At 39.2% G+C, this 27,475-nt stretch overlaps 2 protein-coding genes across 2 annotated transcripts in view; one reads left to right on the top strand and one right to left on the bottom strand.

Moving 5' to 3' along the window:
• Positions 1-7,975, top strand: part of wwox (WW domain containing oxidoreductase) — a 162,046-nt gene extending 154,071 nt beyond the window's left edge. The window contains exon 9 of the mRNA XM_004070065.5: positions 6,574-7,975. Coding sequence (XP_004070113.1) covers positions 6,574-6,765 — 192 coding nt within the window. The 3' untranslated portion in view covers positions 6,766-7,975. The remainder of the gene's footprint in view (positions 1-6,573) is intronic.
• LOC144981241 (transcription factor Maf-like) overlaps positions 6,952-27,475 on the bottom strand; it is a 45,254-nt gene continuing 24,730 nt past the window's right edge. The window contains exon 3 of the mRNA XM_004069693.5: positions 6,952-7,772. The gene's annotated coding sequence lies outside the window, so the exon portion shown is untranslated. The remainder of the gene's footprint in view (positions 7,773-27,475) is intronic.

The raw sequence follows: 27,475 nt of genomic DNA, 5'->3' as shown, positions 1-27,475 counted from the left end.
TGCAGGGGAATGGAGGTTTGGTTCCGCTATGTTGTCTTCCTGTCATTCCTGTACTGTGTATTCAGAGCAATAGACTGTACCGTAGCATACTCTCTGTTTCTTTCTTTCTCCGTTTTCTTATCCCCCACTACATCACTGTGTTTGCTTTTGAGAGAAAAAAAGACTGACAACAGGGCTCCTCTGTGATCAAGGACTCCAGGGAAAAAGATCCATTTACCTCCAAGATGTCATACTATAACCGTTTACCCGTGAGACCTCAGTTACAGAAACCATGTATGCCCGGTCCAGTAATTTATGGGGCCGGAGGGGGATGGGGCTGTAGGCGAATAAGGATCTGTAGATGGCTGATGGAAAAGAAGGGGCTGAGCCAGAAAGCAAGGCAGACAGACAGAGAGATTGAGGTGGAATGATGAAGGAAGGGATGGAGAAGCAGGGAGGGTGGAGGTTGATCCTTCAGTCCTGCCTTTAATGCCCCCCGGGGGAGTGTGCTGCCCGTAGGTGAGTATTAGCCATCAGTCCATGGGCTAATGGTCGGTACAAAACATACTTTACTTACTACCGTACATACAGACGACCAAATGCGAAATCTCTAGAGACCCATGATGGTGTTTTTATTTTTTTTAGGAACATTTAAATCAAACTGTTCCAGGGGTAAATAAGGCTGCAGAAGCTGTGTTGGTTCTTATCTGCAAATACTTTTCTCTGGTTACATTTGCAGCACATTATTAAATTACTGAGGGAAAAAAAGGGGTTTTGGATTCATACTTAAACTCCTGATCTGCAAATGAGAGAAGGAGACCATAAAGCTCTACTGCAGGGAAGAGCAAACTTTTTGACTCGTGGGCCACAAAGGGTTCTAAAATTTGACTGTAGGGAGCAGATGCATGCAGTGCTTTGGTAATCCACCACATTACAGCAATAAACAACATAGAATCTGGAAAATAACACAACTCAATTTTGATAGGCAATTATTTATATTTTAAAGCAGAACATTTTGGAATTTAATTCTTAAAACTGTGACTGTTGTTCTCATTTCAGTGCCGATTGCGTAGCAATGGGTTGTTGTCCCTTACGCGCATCAACCCCCTTCTAATTTAGAGAAATGCTGCGTTCGTGTGGTGTTGGAATGATCGGGAAAATGTCTGTCCGACTGTACGAAAAACAACAAATTGTCCGACATTACATGAAAGCAGAATGACTTTGAGCAGCTAAATAAAGATGAATTTATATGTAGTGCACCATCTCTGGGGAGACACTAGAATTACAGGAAAAATAAAACATTAATAAGGACTATCAATGTAATTTGCTTTATTCCCCCCTTATTTGCAGGGGTGACTTTATGTGTTGCACTGGAGGAAAAAAAAACATAACAAAGTAAAAAGAATAATGCAAGAAAAATAATTTTATTGAGAAAGTTTTTTTAATAGCAAAACAATCTTAGTTTGGAAAAAGAAGTCTTAGTGTCTATAATTTTTTTCCTTAAATAAGAATTCTTTGTAAGACCATTTTCTTTACCCCTCACAGATTTGTTTGATTACTGGAAGAAAATCTGCACATGGGGTTGGAATATTTTTATGTTCTTCTAAGAGGCCTGTTTTTGTAGTGTGGAAAAATTCAGTGAAGGTCCTCAAGAGTGTGACTGTTTGTCAGCGTTCACACAATGACTGAAGTGCAGTAACTCACTCAGATTGGTCAACCATAAATTTGAGGGCTTGGAAAAACAGTGAGAAATTAGCACAAAACGTAGTAAACTGCTTGGTCCATATGTTTCACCTCATGAGGAAAAGGCTAAACATCTGCATGAACGCCAAATGCAAATATTTCAAAACTGGTGACTTTTAAGATATGAGTTGATTATTTTGCAATAGTAAGAAACCCTTTATAGTATGACTACATTTTCTTTGCATTTCATAGCATTTTCTGTCAAGCACTTATAGTTGCATTGTTATTGAAGAGCTCATTATGAAAAGCTTTTTGGATATTCTGTGCATTCATCCTTAGATGCCAGTACAACAACTGTTTTGTTCAATTAGAAAAGTATTTGCTACAGACTTTGAAAATTCTGCTTGCAATGTTTATTAAAATGAATTTTCAGATTCTTTATACCACTGGGCCTACCCCCCAAGCATAGGCCCTCCAAAAAATGTTTGAATATTCCAGAATGCAGGAAACTTTATCTTTACTAAAACATAAAAAACACATGCCAGTTAAAGTAATAGTTTATTTTAGGTAATAGAATTATCTAAATTAAATTAGGTCAATAAATGTTGGCAAAAAATATCTTTTGAAGTAAACCTGAAACAGTTTTTTAATGAAACTAGGAATGTTTATTTTTGCTTAAACAAATTTGATGAGATTATTTTTCTTGTAAAAGAGAAAATAAAACTAGATTTTTCAGAAACATGCATATTCCTGGGGGTTAGCGTAGGGTTGCTCTCTAAAGTGTATGTTGAAGTGTTTGAGCTGTTAATCTTTGTGCATTTTGCTTGAATGGTCAAACAAAATAGAGAAGACAGCTTGTTTATCTAAAAGGACCGGATTACCCAGAATTCCAGCTGGGGTGAAGCACACTCAGCTGAGCTGTCAGATATTCGTGAGGTCAAATAAAGACCCCCACTTTCTTTTTTTTCTCTTCTATTTCCCCAAATAAAGCACCAAAACAGAACAAATTTGCTTTCAATGATTATTTATTAAATGTAAAATATCTTTAGCACAGATTAAAAATCAGACACCTCCATCTATTTTAAACATCACAGGTTGAAGGGAAAAAAAACATTCCTTAAACGAAATCACAATTGATTTGGAGTCCCATTTAGAGGATAGTGACTCCTTGTTGCTGGGCAGAGGGCTGAGGCAAAAGCTGCACTACTCCTGACCCCTTTACCAAGCATACAAGCCGGAAAATACTGTTCCAAATACATGCTGTAGCTTTATTACACCAAATGGTAAAAAAACGAATTTTCACCAAATGTGTTTACAGTTACGGCATTGTACTGTTAATGGAAGGACAACAAAAAGTATGCAGTTATTTAAATGTGATAAAATAGTTATAGAATTGTCTCTTCTAGAATCTGCTCCTCTGTTAATGACAAATATCTAAGTTAAAGTTGAAAAGAAAAAATCAAAAACAAATCTAAAAAAAAGAGCTAAAACCAGTTCACTTGAAAGCATGTAGGCATGCCGTCATGATCAGCGGTAAATAGTGGGAGTCTACTTCTCAAATTGTGTCTGAGGCCTAAAAAAATAACAGTTTTCGTACCGCTGCTGAACTGGAGCGCCATCGCAGAGGTCAGCTGGTAAATGCCACCCTTTCTCTGCCTCAACCCTCGCTGCTGTACAACTGCCAACTGACAACAACTGACACAGATGGTGAGCAGAAACACAGGACAGGCAAAGGAAGAGAACCACCCACAGGAGAAAGAAAACAGGAAGACTCTACACACACCGTCCAAGAGAGGATATTGCCAGACAATATAATGAACTCATTTATTTTAACCTTTTTATTTATATATATTTTTTTCTCTTTTTTTCTACTTTTTTGTTTTTTTTAGGACATGCCATATGTGAATTTGGGTAATATAAAAGTACCTGAAAGAATTGCTAGGTTTTCAGCATGCATAGGTTTTAGTATATACAGGATTCTTTTTTTTTTCTATGTACAGGCCAAAAACAGACTGCTCTACAGTACTGACGTATTTACACACAGGTCAGAGGAAGTGGTGGATGCTGTAACTACAGATGTGAGGCTGAAGGATCACATGCATAGGGTCAGAAAAAGCTCTAACAGCTGACGGCAACTTGGATGTTAAGAGACACAGAACAAAACACGGCAAAAGTGACATTACAGCTGGTTCATGAAAAAAACAAAACAAAACATCTTCCTGAATAGGTTTTCTTTTTTTGCTCTTAAATACATTTGTAACAACCAGTTATTGCGCAACACTGTACAAGGACATTTCTATTGCAAATCCATCAGGCTCTTGGATTATGTGTCAGTATTGGAAGACTTGGATCTGGTCCCAGAGCTGTTACAAGACTTCAACGTTGAACCCCATTTCCACGTAGACGGCTTACCAAAAATCAGTTTATTGCTGAACAGATTTAATCAATATTAGAATTTTGGTTAGTTATTGATAAGATACACAAAAGAAAACAAACTTGCTTTTTAAGTCTACTATTTGGCTTGTCATATTGCTTTGATCTTTTTACCATAATTTACCAAAGAGTCATTTATGGGTTTGTAGATGTAATTAGTTTACCTCCTCTGTCCTTGTGGTGGGGCTGGTTAATTGTTAGGGAATGTCTAAAATATTTTCTAAGTTACTGAAACCATCCTTCAGAATTTTTAAGCCCTTAATCTCCTCACTCTGAACATTGATGATACTCCTTCTTTCACATCTTTTGAAAGAAATGTTCTCACATTGCTGAGACGTAATTTACAACTAAATGTTTGGCTCTGAACATTTACTATCCATATTATTGTGGTAGTTTTGATTTTAAGCATCTGTAAGAGGAAGAGTTTGCTGCTCCCCCTCTCCGTTTCTTTGTCCCACAATACCTTGCACACGTCTTTCCTTCCATCTGCAAGCGCACACACTATGATAAATGGCTGTGGTGGGTGGCTGAGCATGTTAATGTCTAATCCCATCAGCTTTATCTTTTACGCAGGTCACAAGGTCAAGTGGTAGGGAGGATAAGCTAAACACCAACAAGATAGTACAAACAGTCTATGTTGTACTTCATCTGCCACTAGCTGGGCTGCTGCAGCCAGAGAACAAGCTGCAGCACGGACTTGGGTTTTCTGAAGCATTTTAGGGAGATTCAAGTCACACAAGTTTAGATTTGAAGCCTGAAAGTTATCATCCTGTTTTTGAATTTGTAGGAAGGTAATTGTACAGAAACTGCTCTGAGAGTCAAGTTCAAAGGCTTCAGTGAGTCAGGGCATAGAAATCTTCAGTGAGGTCTAAAAGGCGCCTTGGCTTTCAGGCGAGCTAAATCAGATGTTGTAAGTGAGGGGAGATGACTTGGTGGCGGCGCGTGTGAACCTGCAACTCAGAGACACTGCTTGGCATTTGTCTGTTTTTGATATGGTGACATGTGACGTGGATGAAGTTATCGCCTCACTGGCAGGTGAGACAGGCAGCAGTGCACAGAGAGATGCTGCTGTTTCATCTGCTGTTTACCAGTCCTCTCATCAGGCTGCACATCAAACGCGCTCAGTCTGCTGTGCCAGCGTTAACACATCAGGGTTAACCGGGGTGGAACTTTACTGGAAGTTGTGTGTGTGAAGCTAAAAAGCGCATTCCTTGAAATCTCCTATGCTTTTTTTTTTAAAATCTTTTCATTGCATATGCATTTTGTTAATATAAATGTCTTAGACCTCAGTAGATCTTTGCACTGTACAGCTGCTTTGGGAATCTGTTCAAACAGTTGGCTTGCTATACGCCTCTGTTATATACTCATAAGTATATTTGTGTGCCTTCAGTGTGGTTGCCTATTGCACATATGGGCTTGTCTGAGTGTGTGCCGGTGCTCCGTGTGAAACTCTCATCACTCTCATCATGAGATAAAGAGGCAAGTCATTTTGTACAGCTGTATAGAAGTTGTCTCAAGCCCCTGGAGTTTGCGGGGAAGCTGTCACAGCAGCTTTTCGTCAGAGCTGCAACATGAAAGATGGCTCTTTGAGCAGTCGGGTTATGTGCCTAATTCTCTCTGATGCGTTTATTCTGCCGCTTTCTCGTCTTTCATTTTCAAATGTCACAGGAATGGCACTCTAAGAATATCCCCTGCTAATTACTGACCAACAGCTTAGCAGGTTTTGTGGAAATACTGTTGAACAGCGTCTCAAAATGAACTTGTGTTCCAGGTTGAGCTTTTACTCAGAAAAGAAGCCAGGCTGGTTCTGCATGTGTAAAAACAAAAAGTTTTCTTTTAAAACAGAAGTAACTAACTTAACTAACTTGTACTTGCATCACTTTCCAAAACTTAAATACAGCTATAAAAGCCTCGGTGAATCCCTGTACATATAAAGAAAATCTTTATACTCGTTGCCATGGCCATAAAACCTCTATTATGTACATAAAAGCTGTGTCTTCTCGGTGATCCAGACAGGAGCTGGTGTGGTTTCACCTTTTCCAGTGAGTTGGGCCTTCACACAGTTCGGGGCAGCCAAAGGTCCTTTGCAAACCAGGCAGAGTAATACATAAATAAATAAATAAATATATGTATATAAATATATGTACAGGAGAGGGTCACGCTTTTCCCATGTTAATATGAGCCAGTCATCATGGGCCGCATGGATTTAAGTGAGACAGCGTGTGCTTAAATCTTCTCCACCCCTGTGGCCGCTCAGCCCTGCTGTCTCTTTTTGTGTGTCTGTATTTGTGTCACATGAAGGACAAAGGGGGTGTTTTTGGCATCCAGTTTGTCCTCTCTGGACAGGACACCTCCTAGTGTCTGTGTGTGAGTTTCCATTTTTTGACATTTTTTTTCCTGCTTCCTCCTGCAGGGTGACGCCATTGAGTTGTCTCAGTGCCACAACGTGTCCTCTCACTGTGTCTCTGTTCTCCACAGCAACAAGGTGCGGCCACCACGGTGTACTGCGCAGTGGCTCAGGAGCTGGAGGGGTTAGGCGGCATGTACTTCAACAACTGCTTCCGCTGCCAGCCCTCCAACCAGGCCCAGGATCCGAGCAGCGCCGCCAGCCTGTGGGAGCTCAGCGAGCGCCTGGTGGCGGAGAGGTCAGCGGGGATACAAGCCCTCTAAACTGGCAGACGAGAAAGAGGAAGGAGAGGAGGACGGGTGCAGGCCAAAACAGGAATCAAAGAGGAAGTAGTTGACTTGAGATGAAGTTAATCAAAGACTCTGACTGGACTGTACAAAAGCTGCCAAACGACAAAAGTCCATCCAGATGTGTCACATCATCACGGGGCTAAAACACACTTCAGAAAGTACAGGAGTGGGTTTTTATTTCCAAAAGAATAAAAGTTTTGTGGTATTTTACAATGGAAAGTGGGGACGTGTTCAGCTTTATTTTTTGTTTCGATAATGATAGAGGGTTTCCTAGAGAGCATAGAATTGATCAGATTTAGACATAGGTGCACTATAATTAGTTTTCCCTGTAAATTTCTGGGTAATAAGTGTTCACCTCCTTATTGTTGTCAAGATTTTCCTTTGGGGTTAGTGAGAGAGAAGGGTGGTTAATCACTTTGCTAAAACCTTTGGGGCAAGAAGAAAAAAATGAATGGGTGGGCATGTGACACCTGTGGATATATAAACACACTAGAAGTATGATTCTTATGAATATCTACATTATTTTGCAATAATTCATTTTCTCGGTTTTTTGTACAAGATTTACAAATTCCTGATTTCGAGGGGTGTGCTGAAGGGACATCATAAATTTTCCTTTCGCTTTTTGCAAAGTAAAGGTTTGATGATCTGCACTTTGTCAAGTCTCAGAAGTATTTATGCAATGGTGTTTGTCCATTTGTATAGAGATGGTTGCAAGTCTTATTTACAGTCCAGGTTCTTCAAATTCTCTCTGTCTGTTGTTTCACCAGGGTGGTACATTTTTGTTTTTTTATGTCCTTTTTTCTTCCTTTTTTGTTTTTCCTTTTTTATGATGACGATCAGCTCTTGGCTCGGAATTCAGGTTTGTCAGAGGTTGGATGTCCAGAAAACCCCAGCGAGGATGGGCTGCGTTTGAGACGTTGTGCTTTTTGGCAGTCTGGGTGTCGCAGGTTGTTCAAGAATCCTCATTCCAGCTTCATGATCTGTAAATAGGAGCAGAGAAAAAAGGAACATTGAATAAATCTCTAGTGTACAAACATTAGTGAAATCTTTGTTTACTCATTTGCAGGCGTATTGAAGGGGATGCTGGTGTAAGAAGCAGACAAAGACAGTTTTTTTTAAACGTGTAACAACCAAAAAATATAAAATGGTTTAATAAAAACTGATTTGACCTTTTTTCACCCCAGAGACTGTTTTATGTTTTTATTCTAGAAGGACAGATGCATTTGATGACCCTACATATGCTATTAAAAAAAAAACTCAAATAACATTCTGCTTGTGTTTCTCCACATAAAGCCAAACCCAAGCTATACTTTGAAGTCATTTCTCCTCTTTTTGTTTGTTTGTGTGTTCAGTAATATTTTGTCCTCCCTGGTAGAGAAAGGTTAAAAAAAACGTATTGAAAGGCAGGGAATGTGAATAATGCAGTGCAGTGCACAGAAAACTCATGCTTGTGTGTTGTAATCTGCAGTACAGATGTCTTATGGTTTGCTTTTCCCACTATGGGACACACGTGGAGCAGACGAACAGCACAAATCCACACACTCAGCATCTGTCAGGTTCACAGTGAGAAACTTCGTACTGTCCAGACAATTTTCTTTCAGCGTTTGATGTCAGAATCAATTACAGATTGCAAAACTTTTAGCAAAATCTTCATCCTCCTTTTGAAATATTTTACAGACTGAATAAAAACCCACAGCAGCGTGACACACTAAATGACTTCAGTGAGATGAATAAAGATTTAGTTTTACAGCTGTTAGAGTATTCAGAACAATACCAGCTATATCTTGCCGCTGTCTGTGGTGCTGATCAAAGTCCAGCTTGATCCTGTTTTTTCCCCTTTTTTTTTCTTTATTTCTTTTCTCAGAGATCCAGCTCATGGATCTGGCTCACTTCACAAAATTTGTCAATCAGTTACAGAATGCAGTGTAATCTGGTGTGTGAAGCGAGCAGGCTGCCGAGCCTCATTTTGAGCTTCTGTAAAAATGACACCGTCTTCTTCCCCAGAGTCTACTGGGTTCATATTGAAACAGATGGATCTTACAGTGTGTACTGCACATCAGCTGTTAAGTTACCCCTCTGACTGTGCTTAGACCCCATGTGTTACTTTTATTCTGATAGTCAGCCCTGCTGTCTTTTTTGGAGTCTTTAAATGATTAATTGGATTTTCCGCCCCATCTAAAGACTGATTTTAGACCTGTGACTTCTGGAACCCCCCCTACACACACACATACACACACAACTCTGGCTCGGTGGTCTAACCTGGAGATAAATTAATCATAAGAATAATGTAAACTCTTTGTGACTATTTATCAGGAAACCAATGGTGCTGATTAATAATACCTGCTGGAAATTCATCACTTTGACTGATCAGGTGTTTTTTGGCCCGGGCTGATAGTTGTGTGTTTTTGCACACGCGTCACGTGGCTGAATGTGTCCCGAGCAGCAACTTTGACTTCCAGCCAGGGAAAACTTTGCTGCATGACCTTCTCTGTCTTTTTCACCCTTTATTTAATGTTCTTCTCCCTACTAAAGGCAAAAAAGTGGCAACAAAGTCTCAAAAAATTAGGTTAGGATGTTGTATTCTTCTGAAACATTTTGTTGGTTTAACTAGCACAGTGCAGGAAAAGCTTAGTTCAACAGCTGCATCAATAAATATAAAAGCCTTCATGGAAGCTTTGGATTGGAGCGATGGACATGTTAACAAAGGATAATCTACAAACAACTGAAATGTCTTTGTGGTCTGCACTGCAGTGGCCAATACTTGGGTGAGTGCCTGAGTGAAAAAGGAGTGTCCTGCCTGGCTTTCATACAAAGTCCTATCGATCAGGCACTATCGGAATCATCTGATAGCTAATCAATAACTACACTTCCTCTCAGCAGGCAGAGAGGAGGAAGAATCACGGCTCTCACAAGAGGAGGACCTTGATCCTTTGACCCTAGAAGCAGTCCCCCATCCCACCATTTTCTTCTTTCTTCTCTTCACTTTTCAATTCTACCTCTTTCTTGTAATTACACATCCTGCCTACTAGTATAATAAGCCAAAGTCACTGTATACCAAATAACCAATATACACTGGAATGTTATTTTAATTAGTTAGATTTATTGTAGATTTTTTTTCCCCCTTCACTGAGTTTATATCAATTTGGGCAGTAATTGTTTACGACAGACCATTTCATTTTCCATTATTGTTTTTATTTCTTCTTGTGATTAATTCCTCCTCTCAAAGAATAATTATGAGAGGATTGATTTGATTATGCCTTTGTTCTGCCGCTATTGGCTCCATTGACTGAAGGAATGCCATGTTGCCATTTCAAGCGGATATATTTAATGATCACAATCAATGTTAAAGCTCTCTCTGGACTCAACTAACCCAATAAATATCTGCCGGGAGGAAATTTACCATCTAACTACAGCAGGCAATAAAGTCTCACTCTCTGTTCTCTTCCCCACCTCCTGCATTCTCTTCATCGCCCCCTCTTTGAGGATGACATGGAGATTCAAATTGCTGATCAATTTTCATAAGGTACCACTGCACATGGGTCAATGGTAATAGTATTTTCTTTCAATATCTGATGATGCGCTTCGCCTGGACACAGTATCTGTGGAGATTATAATATATTTGCTGGGAATTGCAGATCCATCCAGACCCCATAAATGTGTTTAAATGTGAGGAATGTGCTTGACAAATATTTTTTCATGTCTTCCTTGCAGATTTTCCGGGTGTTATTGCATTACTATAAAAGCGTTTTATTTCTTTGAAATGAGGAGGACGGTCTGGAGAAGCTTCATGTCTGCATTTCTCTTTGAGGCGTAGACATCCTCCTTTACAGTTTGAACAGAAAAAATGTGAAAATCATGTAAAACCTCTGTTGTCGGGGCAAATAAACACTTCGTTCATCCCCACACTGCAACACCTTGTCCGAATGGCTGTGATCGATTCATTCTCTATCAAAAGTGCACATTTCCTTTTGCAGGTGTGTTTGTGGCGTCTGTAACTTTCTACTGAAGCCTTAGCACATCTCACTGGAGGAAATCCTGAATCCCCCCGTGTGTCCTCACCACGACAGCATGACCTTGTAAACCCTGAGTTATTTTACTCACCCATTGTGTGGGGATGGAAAAAAAAAGGTAAAAGAAAAAGGAGGAGAGTAAAGCTGGGGGGTGGGCGGAGAGCCCCTGCCTGTCACAGCTTTCAAACCCAAAGAAAAATGAGCACTTGGGCTGAAGTACAATTATTAGCCCCTGTCTACAGATTCATCACACTATAGAGGGGCTGGTGAGGGGGAGAGGGGGCACAGGGAGAAGCAGGCAAAGCGGTGGAGAGAAGAAACTTTGCAGAAGAGTTGTTGAGCAGCGGAGATGCAGAGACAATGAGTAGATATTTATTTTCAAAAATAGAGAAAACTGATCACTCACCAGGAGAGGGGAACGGTTAAGTATGCAAAGCAGTTATAGTGGGCAGAGAGAAGAGGAGGAGGGAGGTTTTGGTGAAAGAAAAGAGTGAGGAAAAGAGAAAGAGCAAGGCAGAGAGGTAGAGGAAGGCAAAATGAAATAAGAGGATTTGTCAGGCCAGTGGTTGGTGGCAGTAATAACGACTGCTAATCTGTGGGGAAAACGCTTGACTGCTCACAGACTGACTCTCCTGACGCCCCACTTTACCACTGGGCCAAGTCAAGGTCACACACATACACCCACATGCGATCACAGTCCAAACATGCACTCAAACAGAGTTCATGCCTGTCTCCACAATCTGATCTCCTCAGGTTTTTTGGGACTTGAACTTTTCACCTAAGCACCATACCATTGATTTCCTTTTCACCTTTTTTTTTTTTCGTAATGTTTTCTCCCACCTCGCCTCTGTGTCACTCAGCCTTGCCTCAAAGCCACGTTGATTTTGAAATCTCATTTTTCTCTATATTTTTAACTGGCTCCATTGTGTGGATCAATACCTATCCAAACTATTACACAAATACATCTGTCACGAAGCAGATAGTGTGAAGGGGATGCAGCGTGTCTGTTTGAGGCCACAGTGAGGTGAAAGAAGATATGCTGCATGTGTTCTCAAAGGACAGTAAGTGTCATTTTGTGTGGCCAGGTGTGTCGGTCGATGAGAAAGGTTGTTATTGAGCCTCAGTAAATGATGCAGAAACTACCACATACTTAGCGGCAAAGCCCTTCTGTCTCTTTGTCGCTTCCTTTGTGTGGTTTAGGTGTGTTAGACTGGAAGTCTTGAAGTTAACTAAATCGACCTTAAAACAAAAGAAGCAAATCTCTTTAGAGGGTTTAAGTGAAATTAGGACGTGAAATCGTATTCTAAGTTGGAACTGCTTTGACTTTAGAAACTTTCAATCAGTATGCTAATTTATGTTCAAAATGTGCAGTTATTACTGTTCTCTATTTGCGCTTATAGTTGTAACATTAAAATGATAAAACACAAAACCATAGACCCAGAGAAAGTCACTTAAACTCAACTCAACTGAATAAAAAGGTGTGGAAAATTAACAAAAAATGAGCATGTAAAAAAATCCAAGACATTGTATGCATCAGTGAAAAACAAAAGCATTTTTACCTCTAGGTCTTACAATACATATGAAAGTAAAATTTGTCAATTTTCAAGACATGTTTCGTATCAGAAAAGTGCATTAAGTTTTGAAAATTAAGATAACATTTTGGATTACTGTCGAAGCCCAGCAGCTTGTCAAACTGCCCAAATAAGTTTTTCATATATATTAAGAGACCTCCTTGTTATTATATAAAAAAAGGTTTAGAATGTTAGACAAATAGGCCACTTTACTGCTGTTTATCACTATCTGATCAGTAAAGTAAGGGAAAGTATTTTGTGCTTCAGAGCTGCCAGTGTCATTGTTAGGAAAGCTTTTGAACGTTCAGCAGTAAGTGATAAATGAATCCAGGGCTGTGAGTGTGGTTGCAGTAAATATAAAGATAAAGTGGGTGATGCAAAGAAAGTGTGTACATGGATAAATACATAATAATTCAAGGTGTGTTTTAAAGGACTGAGCCAACATTTAAAATTAAATATAAAGTTTACACCTAAAAGACATGGATGTATAATTTTAGAATATTTACATTCTGATAGAAATACGAGGAAGAACTCATGAGAAGAACAATTCAATTAGTGTATAAACATATGTAAGATGTAAAACTAAAAATAAAAAAGTAATCAAAGTTTTGGTTAGTATAGCTCATCACTTCTGCCATATTTTGATAAACCAAACTTTTTCATTTTATAGGTTCATGAAGGTAATGGATATTTCATGCAGTCATCTAAAGCAGCATCAAAGCCAGTGACTTCAAGGAATAATGGAAAAGATTGACTTTATTGACTTGGACCTGATGCTAAATGTGGAACCAAAAATGTTAAGTGTTTGGAACCAAAAAGTTACAGAACATAATGGACAACAATGCAGAATGTCTGCATAAAAGGCTACCAAAAAAGCTACGTCCTTTCAGAGTTTCATCAAGCACAAGTCTATCCTAAGGGCAAACAATACTCATTAATTCTTTTTCAGTTTTATTTTGAACAGTTTCATAGATTAGTTTGTATATCGAAATTTTCCCTAAGTGTGCATGGGTATGCGTGAGGCCCTGCGACAGACTGGCAACCTGTTCAGGGTGTACCCCGCCTTTATCCAACGGTAGCTTTGGTTGGCTCCAGCAGCCCTGTGACTCCTGAGAAGGATTTTGTGGGTTCTGAAAATGGATGAATAGGTTTTCAATAATCCGTTTTTCAATTTCTACTATAACTTTGTGAATTCATACCACACTACGTTTGGTAAAGAAAAGTTTCTTTTGTTATTGTGCTTCAACTGTTTTTTGCTCCGGCATAGAGGGCAATCTTCTGTGATGAACAAATAACAGATAAGTATCTTGTACATTGGAAAAAAAACAACTGTCTAAATTTCCATAATGCTTGCAAACTATGCAGCATTGAATACAGCGTGTCAGAAAATTTCACATGAACCTCTAAAAGTGTTGAACGTCACTGATATGTAAAGTTTGCATGCTTGTTAGAAACCAAGGCTCTTTATATATACATTTAACATTTATGAATCTTTCTGTTTTCATTGTTCTAAATTGATTTCTGTCAGGTCCCATCTGCAAGGTTTTGGTCTAGTTGGTGTCCACTTGGCTCCTGTGGCGAAAGTATTAATGCTGCTAAACTATAACTCAAGGATTGCCTCACTTTCTCTCTCAGTGTGACCAACTGGACAATAGATCAACGTCCAAAGAAAGTTGTTTCAGTTTCTTTGCAGCTTGTTGTCACTCTGGCTTCTTGTGATTTAGCTCCTCATCATTCTTCAGCATTGTCACTGAGCATTTTCAAACCTCACTCTGCTGACAGTGGCGTCCATGATTGATGCTGCGATGCAGATTTACATGTCATGCTGAAATAGCACAATAACCTGCACGCAGATAATCACCTCATTGAGAAACACTCTGGCCTCTCTCCACTCCCAATTACTATTGTGTATTTGATCATATAACCACTCTCCAACAATGCGCCTAATGGGCTTATTGGCAGCAGACCAGGACTAGCTTGTAAATAATCCCAATATTGATTCTAATAAATTAGACTCATATATGCAAACACAGAAAAATCATAACTACATCCGGATCTGCTTGGGCACAGGTGGGCATGGCGACAGGCAGAGATTTATGCTACTGCCGATTGGTTGGCTTCATCACTCACTGAGCTATCCTTAACTTTTTTATATGTTTAATTTCCAAATGCGATTGCTCCACCACTCCAGCTCATGTAGATAAATGCAAAGGATCATGGGCAGGGCACTGCAAGATTAATACACGTAATTTTTAAACTGGACAGCCCTGCCCCAAACCCCCCTCTGAAAAGGAAAAACAGTGTGCTAAGAGCTCTGATGAAAAAAGGCAATTTGCCAGGACATGATGTAATTAAGTATTATAGTGCAACTAAATGTTTCAGCATGTTTTGTTTTTTTTGCTTTCAAAGCCTTGGAGTAAAATAAAAAAACTACATTTTAGTCATTTGTTTTATTGTCTAAAGGATAAATAGATGCTTTTATCTATCACCACATGTTTTTTTTTTCTATTGTTTCCTTGGTCATGTCTTAAGCTATGCTCAAACCGGGCATGCGACTAGCATTAAAGGATGGGCTAAATGGGCATTCTTCAATGAAAGCATTGAAGAATGCCCATTCTTCAATGAAAGCTGTTGGATGAGGTTTGTCGTAAAATGTCAAAGCGGTGCAAATCTTGTTTGAGGCTTTTTGTTTCACAGCTTTATTCCGATTTATGGAAGACTTGGTTGCATAGAATTCTATCAGGACACAAACCACATTTATTAATTTTTCTCTCATTTGAATGTTGGCACTTCCATGAATTAAAAGGAACTCCATCTATATGTTGTTACGGCTGCAGCCGTAATATTGTTTTATTCTTATATTTGGAGTGTTTTTCTGTATCTGTTTTCTTTGGTTTTCTGCTGCAGTGGGAGGTTCTGTCTTTCCTTTTTCTTTCCTTCCTATAGTGTGCAGATTGGATTCCACAGTGTCCGGAGCACCTGATTGGCTGTGGACTTCCAGCAGCAGCTTTAAAAACTGCTACATCATCTGTTGGAACCACCACCCCCCCCCCCCTCTCTCTCCAGCTGGCAGCAGCAGAGAGTTAAAGGCTTTGGTCCTTGTAATTTGGTTTGGTGATTTTTGTATAGTTTTGAGTTTTTCATTTTAAATAAATTCCCAGCTTAATTTCAGCCTGGGTCTCGTGAGAGTTTTTGAGTCGTTGGTGAATTTAGTTTTTCCTTCTTACCTTTATGTTACACCATTTATAAACCCCTAGACAGGGGTGTAACATATTTCACTACCATCGACTGTAAATAGAAATGGACACAGCGGCGGGGCATGCCAATCATGAGTAGGTTTGTTTGAAGTCCACAACTCTACCTCTAACTCTACCACTGAAACCGGGTTCGGGGAATCTGTCAATCAAACGTTCCATCACATGCGTTCACTGACACATCTGATTGGTCAGTTTATAACTTGACTGACTAACTAACTAACTAACTAACTAACTAACTAACTAACTAACTAACTAACTAACTAACTAACTAACTAACTAATAATTAAGTAAAAATAGCATGAAGAAAAAAATAGAATTCAAAAGATGTTAAAAAAAAAAAGACATCAGAGCAAGAATGGTTATTCAGACAAATAGAATGACTGAGTAATGGCTGTATGAATGCAGCTTTGTGTTTATATTGCATTAAAGAAAAAAGTCAATTTATCATGATCACTTACTGCCAATTTTAAACACGAGGTATTTAAACATATAGACAATTTAAGTTTTGTAAACCAGCTAGAAAATTTTTTGTACCTCAGGTGCATTATAAGTGTGGGGGAGGGTGGGTCACCTCTCAAAAACACACTTGCATACATATGAGATTAATTATGAGTATCGGGAATCACTGTGCAATTAATTAACTCATCCTCCGTAATGAGAGTGTGTGTGAGGATGTGTGAGTGAACCGTGTGTCACACAGACAGCCCCTCCACCTCCCCACCTCTCGGCCTGTCCTCTGTCTAATTGCTTCCCTCTCCATTAAAATGCAGTCTGCTGTGACATCACTCAACCCTCTGCTGAAGCAGGCCAACGCACTGGACGAACCCCCACACAGACACACGTACACACGCTCATTCACAACACACCGATTTTACAGAACATTTTTGACTCTGTACAAAATGTGACTTTGTCTCCTTGAAGTGGGAGTCATGTGAGTTGTGCTGAATAGATATAAACACTGGAGGTCTGACAGAGGCTTTAAATGTGTAGTGAATCGCTTAAAAGCTCCTATAGAGAGCTTCTGAGCCAACATTCACCAGTCATTTCTTCTACTTTTTGGTTTGTTTACTGTAGGTGGAAGAAATTGACCGAACAGAGAGTCAAGATTGATGTTTCAAATGCAGCTATTAGGCCGCTAAAAACAAAAAAACTTTTTTGCATTAAACAAATTAAAACAAAAAAAATAACTCCAAGTCTGACCTGCAGCTTTATCTTAAATCTAATTTTACTGATTAATAAAGGAAGGTAAAAAAAAATGTTTCTGGAGAATTTGAAGCAGTGCTGTTAAAAGGTTTTAGACTGAAGTAATGCGGAACAGCTGACAAAGTGACTTTCAGTTTATCACAAATTTGACCAGAATAAATCTACAGTGCCCCATATTTGTGGTCTTTATTTTTATTTACTCATGTATTTATTGCAAACACTAAAGTCACAGAAGAACTAGAAAAGAAGAAAAAGAAAGAGTTGAAAATGTAAAAATAGAAATAAAAAACATCTTCAGGGAGATGGCATAAAAGAGATTTTTTTTGCCTCCCTCACCTTTTTGAAACTGAAACTATGATCTTTTTAGAGCTTTTATCTATAAAGTTAAAGAACTTAAATGTAGTGATTTTATTTTGGAGGTTTTAGTTGTCAGAACATGTTTGCGTTCTGTAATGTTCAAAAATATGTAGTTCTGTTGCTGCTGGCGTAGCACCTTTAACCTCATGTCTCTTCCCAGATGTCTTCCTCATCTGTCCCAAAAAGTCTAGTTTAACTACACTCATTACACTTAGCTCATGAGGAAACAGAATAACAAAAAAGGGGTGTTGCTCAGATTCAGCTTAATCAAAAACTAAAGTAAAAGCTCTCAACACAGAGAGTTGTGCAGTCTGATGGCTCGTGGGACAAAAGACTTTCTAAGTCTGCGGCGCCGGTTTGGGATAAAAGTCTGCTGCTGAAGTTGCTCTTCCTCTCACTGAAGGCCTCATGCAGAGGGTGTGTCACATTGTCCATAATTGCCTGGAGTCTGGACAATGTTCATTGTTCGGCCACCTCCTCCTCTTCAATGATTTGTGATATTCACTGGTGTCCATGGATTACATGAAATCTTTCCACCTTTATCCACCTTTGTCATGGTAGGGAGAACACGTCAATGTAAGGGTGGGGTCATCTAAGATAGCACAAGGGTTACTTGGGTCAGGTTTTTCTTGCTTGTGCTGCACCAGCACACCACAGAGCTCTTTCGAACATATGAACGCACCACATCCACACGCATTTAAACAAAACTCTTTGAAAGTGTATGTCATGTATGTGTGTCATGGACCTTAAAAGTTAGACATAAAATAAGGTCCAATGTACTTCATATTTCTGTATCATTTAGTTGTGTTGTTAGCATAGGCCTCTTTAGAGTAATAATGGATTGTTTGAGCTGATTTCTATGAAGACACAATGAAAAACAACATGAAACAAAGCCAAAATGTATCCTAATGTCTGACTCTCTCCACTCTTTTTCTCTTATTGTCTCTCCCAGAGCTAATCTGATTGGTGAATAAATCATACCAACATCAGCGCAAATGGAAGTTGGGCTTTTGCTGCGCACACACACACACCCACACGCACACACCCACACACACACACAGTAAGCCTCAACAGAGCAGTGGTGTGCTCCTCGGTGATCATGAGGACAGTGGATAACAGATCTCTCTTTTATCATTCCCTGACTTTCCCTGACATTTAAAAAGCCATTAACACCGCAGAGATTCAGCCCGGTATACATTTCATATGGAAGCACGCCCGGCACACAAACATGCTCGCCTCTCACAGGGTTTCTACTCTCTGTCGTGAGCCTCTGTGATAATGCTAGTCCAAATGACACAGACAGGGCAGTGAATTATACCTTAATAAGCTTTTCACAGCTGACCCTTGTTCTGCGGAGATTAAAGAAAAAAAGATTAAGTCCATTGCTGGTGTATTCTAAGAGAGGCAGCTTGTGGAAAACAGGTTGAGCACAAGATTTTGAATTTATGTTAACCGCTACGTTGAAAAACACACACAGTAAGCTCCTGTTATTCTAGTCTAGAGTCACCACATCTGTGAAGGCTGATTATCTGTCGTCTAATGTACCCACAGGCACACAGATACACTGTAAATACTAACCATAATAAAATTTACAACTGCATGTTGTATTAATTTATGGTCTATTATTGTAAAGCCCACCGTTGCAATGAGAAGAGGCATTTATTGTAATCAGAGGACTGAAAGAGGCTGGAAACACAGTTAATGTATGTTGACTACTAGTCTGCCTGAAAATGCAGCAGATGACATATGGCCTCACTTTTTGTTATTAGCATTTATTAGTAGCAAACACAGGCCCGAGCACGAAGCAGCCACTGACTAATTACATTCCATTGTGTCTGTTTGGAAAAACAGAATGAACAAGTGCCTCTGTGATGCACCGGCCACCACTTAATCAGCGAGATGCTAACGTGAAACTAAATCTGAAACAACGCCAATCTGCTGCAGCGTGAGTCATGACTAGCAGTGATATACAGCAGATGCAGATATTGAATTCAGTCATTTAAATGCATGTTATTCTAAGTCTGTAGACGGTCGAAGAGCTTTCGGCAATTATGGATTGGACCTTTTTAAACTCCTCTGAAAACGGCTTTAAATCTCAGGTCCCTGAGGGCACGCAGACACGTTTAGAAGACAGAAGACTTGTTTGCATAGGAAAGGAGAGACAAAGTCACACAGGGCTGTGGGGAAGTGTTGACTCCCGGTTTGAGGCTGCAGGGATCAGGGAAGTGAAACAACTTAAAATTAAAAGGTAGGGGGAAAATTATTATTTATTTTTTTATGTAAAAAAATTTGACAAAGTCTGATGCAGCCCTGTAAATCCCGTAAGGGACAAGACAGGTTTAGAAGATGGGTGGATTGATGGACAGAAACCTAATGTTTTTTTAAATAAAAAACATTAGGTTTTGCAGAAAACATGGTTTTCTTCCTATTTGAGGACATCTGAGGTTTGGAGAATGTGGTGGAAACAACAGCTGGATGAGTGATCAGCAGAAGGAAGAGGAGCTGCTGAAGGAGGAAAGGATCCAAACAAAGAAAATCTATTCCCTTCTATCATCTCCAACGACAGTCTGCTCAGCTCAAGATATGATGCTGACAATCTGACTATAGCTCTTAGGCGCGCTCTAATGCTGCAGGCCGAACAGCCTGTGAGTCTAGATAGTAGAGGTGTGTTTACAGGCGTGTCTTTATCGTGTGTGGAAAAGTTTTGCATGAATTTGAGTCACTGGTATTAGAGTTTTCACTCTCTCTGATATGCATTCATCTGCTTTCAGAAGCATAATAAGCTCAAAGGCTAAAAATGGTTCCTGCAAGTTATGTGTTTTTTTGTTTGTTTTGTTTTTTACTTTGCTACTTAAGTTTTCTTTTAGCATTCACTAGTCCTTTCATAACTTTTCCCTGTAGTGGATTGAAAAATGGAGGCCATTTCTGAGTCAGAGCATCCGTGCCATGTCACTGCTGATTTGAGCCAGGGCGGAGCAAAAGCTCCAGAAGATGAGGGAAAAGTTCCAAAGATATGATCATGGATGGTCATGAGAGAAGGGTGAGTGAGCAGGTTAGAGATGGAGAGTAACCGGGTGAGTTATTGGAAAAACGGAGCGACGGAGATGTGGAACGAGAGAGCAGCGAAACAGACAACATGAGTTATAGCCCCTGAGAGAGAGGGATCTTTCACACATTGAGACAAGCTGGTGATTTAGAGCGAAAGGACACTGAGACAAGCTCTACTGCGAAAGGTGATAGACCTAAATAGGTATAACAGATCCACCGCAACACTACAGTGTTAACATTGTCAGCTCTGGAGCATCCGGGAAACCTCTTATCTTGTCTGTTGGAAGAGTCAAGCACATGTTATGCAGACAAGTGCATGATTTCAGTGCTAGATTGGAACCCTTTCCTATGAGACGTGAATGCGTTTATCGCTTGCGTCATCACAATTTGTTAAAGATAATGAAATCCATTAAAATACAATAAAAATCATGTTTTTGGTATTTTAAAAAATTACTTGTAGAATTTTTCGGATGATCGAAGACATATATAAATAAAATTTGGATTAAAACTGCATTTCTGAGTTTTTCGTTTTAAAAATCAATGTTTATCAGGAGCAGACAAAAGAAATGTTGTTGGAAAAATATTGTATTTGTGACGTAAAAAAACATGGGGAGTTTTTTCCCTGCTACACCTGCTACACTGATGCATTCACCTGTAAACAAACATAGATTCACGTTTGTCTTCGTTTTCCTCGTCTGACCTGGAATCTGGCTCAAAACTGTCTAGCTGGATAGCTCCAAAATGCTCGCCATTTTGGTTGCACTGGTTAGGTGTGGCTTTTGAGGGGTCATTAGCTAGCAGGAGAGAGTGTTATAAAGCAATGATGGGAAATGGGGGTAGGCTTACTAAACAACAGTCCCACCCACAACTCAGAGGCAAATTTCTGATAAACACCTGTCACTCTGCAGAAACTATGTCCTAGAAAACAACAGGTTTTTAGATTTTGGAATTTCTAGCAAAAAAAAATCCAAATGATTAAAAAAGTGTAACATTAGGCTATACAGAGGATACCTGCAGCAAGGCTAGAAGTGAGGTTATCATTTATTTCAAAACCAGCTAAAGTTTTTCTGCTGTGAAAAAGTGTCTTGGTGTGAGACAAAGGTTGCACTGTTGGAACCCAGAGGGCTGTGGCTTTGCTTTGGCTGCTGTCTGCGACCCCACACACGGTGCAAAGTTGTGGCTTCAATGTGTTTTTGTGGGAATCTCTGCAATCTTTGTGGTTGTGAGATCATAGAGGCAGCCAGGTGGCACCTAGAGAGAAACTGCTGTAACACTGCAGGAGATGTTCTGCAGAACATGTCTGAAAAACCCCACATCTTGTGCAATAATACTTCAGCTACATTAGCAGCGCATGGTGTATTATATCCAACAGAAACTATAGCTAAAGAAATGCCAGTTTCTGTTTGTTAATGTTTCTACTTTCTACTATGCATTAGAATTTCTAAATCACTTCAAGCAAAAGGGACTTTTACAGATTTCTTGTCTATAAAAGTCTTGTCTGTTGTCTTTTACTTTTCGAATAAACTTTTTAAAATCCTAACTAATTATTTTTTATCTTCTCACATGATGCATTTTTTTTTACATACAAAAATATCCAGAAAATGTTTGACTAAAACTTTAAAACAACAGAAGAACTCAGTCCTGAGACTCAGTTTGAGACTCAGTAAAGACCAGAGCTGAAGTTTGCAGATGTTATTGTCTGAATCACTAATATTATTCTGTGTAATCATGCCCAACACCACAAATTTGAACACAGTCTGTAAAAGCCATTGTAGGTATTGTTCTGAGATGATACGGTGCACAAGCTTCACCCTCTTGGCTTGCTTGTAGAATACGGTGTAGGTACGGTGGCCCTGAAGTGCAAATCATGTCAACAAATCACTCAATGCAAAGACATTAAAGATGACAATGACTAATAAAACAAAATACTAAAAATAAATGAATAAATAAATAACAATATTACCTTTTAGAAATCTAAACAAAATTCTAGAAACCATAATGTGAAAAAAACACTTTGGAAACTAAATTTTCAAAAATCTAAATGAAAAAGAATAAGAAACTGAAAAAGGAAGATATTATAGGACATCACTGATTGGATGATGATGGTGGAGTTTTTTTAAGAAGAGGGAAAGCAGAAAGATGTTTTGCCTGAACTGTAGTAAAGGGTTAAATGAGAAATCACCAAACTTCTGGTTGAAAAGGTATTGTATCCCAAAATACCTGCCTTTTTCAGGTTTATTATATTGTTTCATTTTTTAACATTTCAATTTGATATCTGGAAATTACTTTTGTTTTCCAAAATGTTTAGTTTTTATTTTGTTTCTTTTTTTTTCTTTTTTTGATTTACTTTTGGTTTCTGGACTTTGGTTTAGATTTTTAAATTGTAAATTCCCCTTTTATGAATGTTTTGTTGTTTTAATTTTTGTTATAAAATTTATATGTTTTTTTTTCACTTCAGGGCCACAATATCCCAGTACCGAAAAAACAAACAGTGATAAGAAATTGCCAGTTTTTCTCATTTTAATTATTTAAGCTTCATTTAAAAATATATATATATTCTACCCCACAGAAAATAATTTCTCATATGACATTTTTCCCTGAGTAACTTGTTTAAAAGGATTATTAATATAAATACATAGGACATTTTTTCCAGATCTTACAGCTTCAGACTGTCTTCACTCTTTATGTTCTGCCTAAAAACTTTTTATTTTTGACAGTCCGACTTCATGTGGAGCGGAAAAACACAATCACTCATTTGTGACACTTAACAATTCACTTTTTTTTTGTAGAAAATTGCACCTTCAGTCAAACAGGCACCCACACAGCAAGGTTTTTTTTTTTTTTCGGTTCACTCCTCAAGGATGAGCGTGGGTTACAGGTTTTCTGTCCAAAACTAAACAGACACAGAAGAGTTGGTTCAAACTAAACGCAAACCAAAAATGTGCATTAGGGTTTGTAATGTAATGAAGAAACTTGCTTCACTGTAACAACAAACAGAACATCAGCAGTTTACAACTTAAAGGGGGAAAACCTTTCATCTTGGGAGCTGCAGACACAGTTTCTGTATGGCAGCGCGGTTGTGTGTGTGTATTTTGCCAAAGTGATCCGGTCACTAATCTACCTGACCTTCTGGCTCATTTGCATGCGCCGGCTCTCTCCCTGACTGAGAGATGCCATGACCTTTATTAGCTAATTAAGAAACACAACAGAAATAAACCTGACAGGATGGGAATGGACATCAGCACACATACATTAGGACATGAACACACACACTCTCTCAGCATGGTCGCTGACAGAATGAGGATGGGGAGAAAAAGGGGATGGATGAATGGGGAAAAAATAGCTGTTTGTCAGATGCAAGTTTCAACTGCTTCTCATCCCTGCGCATTCTCTAGTAATATTCTCCAGAGCCGACTCTTAGACAAAGTGTTGCCACACATAGTTGTCATGGCTACATTTGCCAGCAAAGACTCCAGCTTTATAGAATTATACAGGGAGTTTCTCTTAATCACACGCTGAGCTTCTGTAAATCTTTGAGAGCAAGAATAAATGAAGTAAATCTCCCCATGTCGGCTGTCTGCTGCCACTTAAGTGCAGTCGGCCTCTTGTTCTCTCCTCTCTCCCACTAAGAACTCATAATAAGCTGTTGGGCCCCTCAGGCTGCAGGAGGAAGTGCATGTTTGTGTGTTTTCTTCACACCACAAACAGCTGCAACCACTGAATTTAAATCCACACACACAGACTGCTAAAATGGTGAAAAATGTGCATCGAGAAACCTAGAAACACACAAAACTGTTATCTGTCCCGCCCTCCTGGTGTTCATAGATTTTAATCGGAACTGTAATCTGCAGAGTGGGTAGATTATCGTCTGACAAGCACTGTTTTGAGATTTGGTGACGCAATCAACTTGCCTCCCACATCTGTACTCACAGTGGAAACACACAAACCAGCACCTAATGCTGAGTCTAGTTCATCGCCAAAATACTTTGTGCTGCTTTTTTGCATGCACTTTGATACGATTTTGTGAATCTTACTGCTAGTTTCAAAAATATTTATCATATTGAAACTTTGTAAATTGTCAAACATGGATGAAGGATAAGAAAAAGAGAGGCTCTGAGGTTGAATCTGAGAAGTTGAGAACCTTAAATGGACGGTTGAAGCTGGTGGTGTAAGAAAAAAAAAAGAAGGAAAGATTGAAGGGTGCGGCGTCTCAGTGCCACAGAGCGTCAGTCTTTCTCTGTCACCCTGACAGGCTGCCTGAGCGGCAGTCCACACTGCTGCACACAGGGGCTTCACACACTGATGGACAGAGTCAAGGGCTGTCCTGTCCACAGCACATCACAGCCCGGCCGCCTGCTTCCCTCCAGCAGCCCACCCTTCATTGTTTAACACCTATATGGACAAAAAAAAGAACAATTTCATGTAGAATGAATGTGGATATGAGAGTCTGAGTGGGGCAGGAAAAAAAACCTAAAGACGGAAAGAAAAAAATCTGACTTGTAGTTGTTTTGAGGAATCACAAAGAATACATTTTTGTTGACAGCTGCACAAGACCTGGCTCAAGAGACTTTTTCAGGTGTGTAATTTCCCAATTCCTCATTTTTGAAACATGGACGTCCCAGAAGTAGTGCACTGTGAAATCAATGCAATAAACTGCAACAAATTGTTCTGTTACAGTTTGGTGTCAAACATCTTTATGAGTGGAAGTTTTTTTTTCTTTCAACTCTAGCCTGACTTTTTCTTTGGAAAGCGTGAAGACACACGAATACAAATCGTACAAGCTTTGCTCATTGGAAAAAAATATATCAAATCAATTCAGCTGCTCTGGAATTCAACATTACCATTAATACCTTTATTAAGAATTTGACAAAGTGTCAGTCTAATGAAAAGTGACAAAAAACTTTGCAGGGCTTGCGAGGCGTTTAACTTCCGAAATCTTGGAAACCACAGGAGGAGGAGGAAGATGAAGGGGAATCACAGTGCAATGAAAAGTCTGAGCAGTTTGTTGCTTATGCAATAACAGAAAAGAAAAACAGGTATTCTAAGAATTTTTGTGGCTTCCTTCAATGTTAGGTCACAGCAATGACTTCACAGCAGACTTTAGAGTTAGAGCACATCACACACAAAAATTAATTAACTAGTTCAAGACACCCACTTTGATGAAAATGCTTGTTTTTGGTGTTTTTAACATGTTCTTGTGGCATTTTTCTGATGATGGAGGACATATAGGAGGAAAAATAAACTCGAAATTGCATTTCTGAGTATTTTATTTATTTAAATCATTGTAAAACATGAGCAGATGCAAGAATGCTGTTTGAAAAAGAGCTTTTTTATGACATAGAAAACACGACGGCCGGGCCACAAGCTCCCTGCTCCACTCCATTCCAATGCATGCTTGTGGACGACTAGATCCATGTACAGCTTTCATTTTCTTCCTCTGAGCTGGCTCAAAACTGTATGGCTGGATAACTCTGACACTGTTCATCTTTTTTTTTTTGCCTTATTAGTGTTAGGTTGGGGGTGTAAGATAATGGGAGATCTTGTAAACAGCTTTCAGTTATGTGTGACAGGAAGAGGGGGGTGGGGTCCCACCCACATCTCAGAGGGGAATTTCTAATGAACAACTGCCGCTCTACAGAAACCATGTCCTAGAAAACAAGACAGGCTTTTGATTTGGGCTAAAAACAGCATCATCATATTGAAAAGACCACTGGGAATGCTTTCACAATAGATCAAAAGATGATCAGAGTGGGACTTCAACAGTAGGTTTTCCAACTATGTCAATCATAAATACCTGTGCTGCTAGAAAGGCTGGTTGTGTTCTTATGCTTGACCATTTTGTTTTTGTAGATTTGGTCCCTCTGCGTTGGGCAGAGTGAGAGCTTTTAATTTCTAGCATCCTCAGTGACCAACCCGATGACTTTATTTTGTTAGATCAATGGAAATCAAGTGTATGTTTCATCAAAGCTGAAATGGGGATTTTTTTTTCATGTTATACCTTATGTAGCTAACCTGTGTATAGGAGGGAAAAACACAAGTGTGTCCATTTGTTTTAATCAACTGTTTATTATTGTATATAGTTTCACTAATATTTTGATCAAATATGTGAATAACAAAGTATTTTCTTAAACTGAATGACACAGTAAAGTAGCAGTGGGACAAATGTGTGCTTTTTAACTTTGTGTGTCCTTCTGTGCTGTATGTTGTAACCTCCTCTCCGTGAGGGCCTCCTCTGCTTTTCTACTTGTTTGTTTATATTGCCCTCTTCCTCTGCAATGTCATGGCTCAGGCTGTGAATTTTTATCCTCCCTGTATTCTAGTAAATACTTAGACAAAACGCAGCACACTCTGATGAGCCTGGGGCCTCTATAATCAATCTCGGAAAAAAACAACACAAAGATCAGGCTGTTCCTGCTCCATAAAACAACAGCGGCAGCCATTCACAGCCTGCAAGTGTAATTCAGTACAGCTTTTTTTTCTTGGTCTTTCTCTATTCAGCAAGTACACAATATATTTGTGACAGTGCATTTTTTTTTTTTACCACATGATTGTTTTTGCATCAACTAACTGCATCATACACGTATTGATCAGCCAAGGTCAAAAAACTAGTGGACAGAAGTTTCTCTAAGAAATCCCCAAACCAAAGTCGGATCTTGAACTGTGACCATTCAGATTTCCGTTTTCCTACAGGCTATAGGATCAGGGAAAATGCTGCATAAATATTTGATGGTCTCCTATAGTAGCTCAGACCTAAATGGTAAAGGAAGAGCAACATTAAACCTCAAGGATCAAGGAGGGTTTCAAGCATGGCAACAAAGCAGATGCACTCAATCATATCAGAGCGTGTGTTGATTGTACTTCAGAAACTTTACAAAAAGAAAATCACAAATTCTTTACTTTCTATAATAAGTGTGTTGCTTTTCACTGACGCAAAGATGCAAACACATCAAAAATCCCAGAATTCATGTGTGCCATCAGAAAAACATCATTAAATATGTCATAAACTATTGTAATTATTCCTTCAGTCATCTTAGACAGTTTTTCCTCCTTTGATAGGAGCGAAGAGCTGTGTAAAATCTCAGAGTGATCAACATTATCAATAGGGACAAAAAGGTTTGTCTTTGCAGAGACGTATGCAGAAGGCGGCTGATGTATGATGTTAACCTTTGCTGTTCTCGCCTCCCTCTGTTCCACCCCCCTCTGCACACTCACTCCCATGGAGTGCTAATCGTATTGA

Source organism: Oryzias latipes, chromosome 6 (genome assembly GCF_053564925.1).
Source record: "Oryzias latipes strain Hd-rR chromosome 6, Olatipes_Hd-rR_3.1".
NCBI classification, from domain to species: Eukaryota; Metazoa; Chordata; class Actinopteri; order Beloniformes; family Adrianichthyidae; genus Oryzias; species Oryzias latipes.
This window is presented reverse-complemented; position numbering and strand designations above follow the sequence as displayed.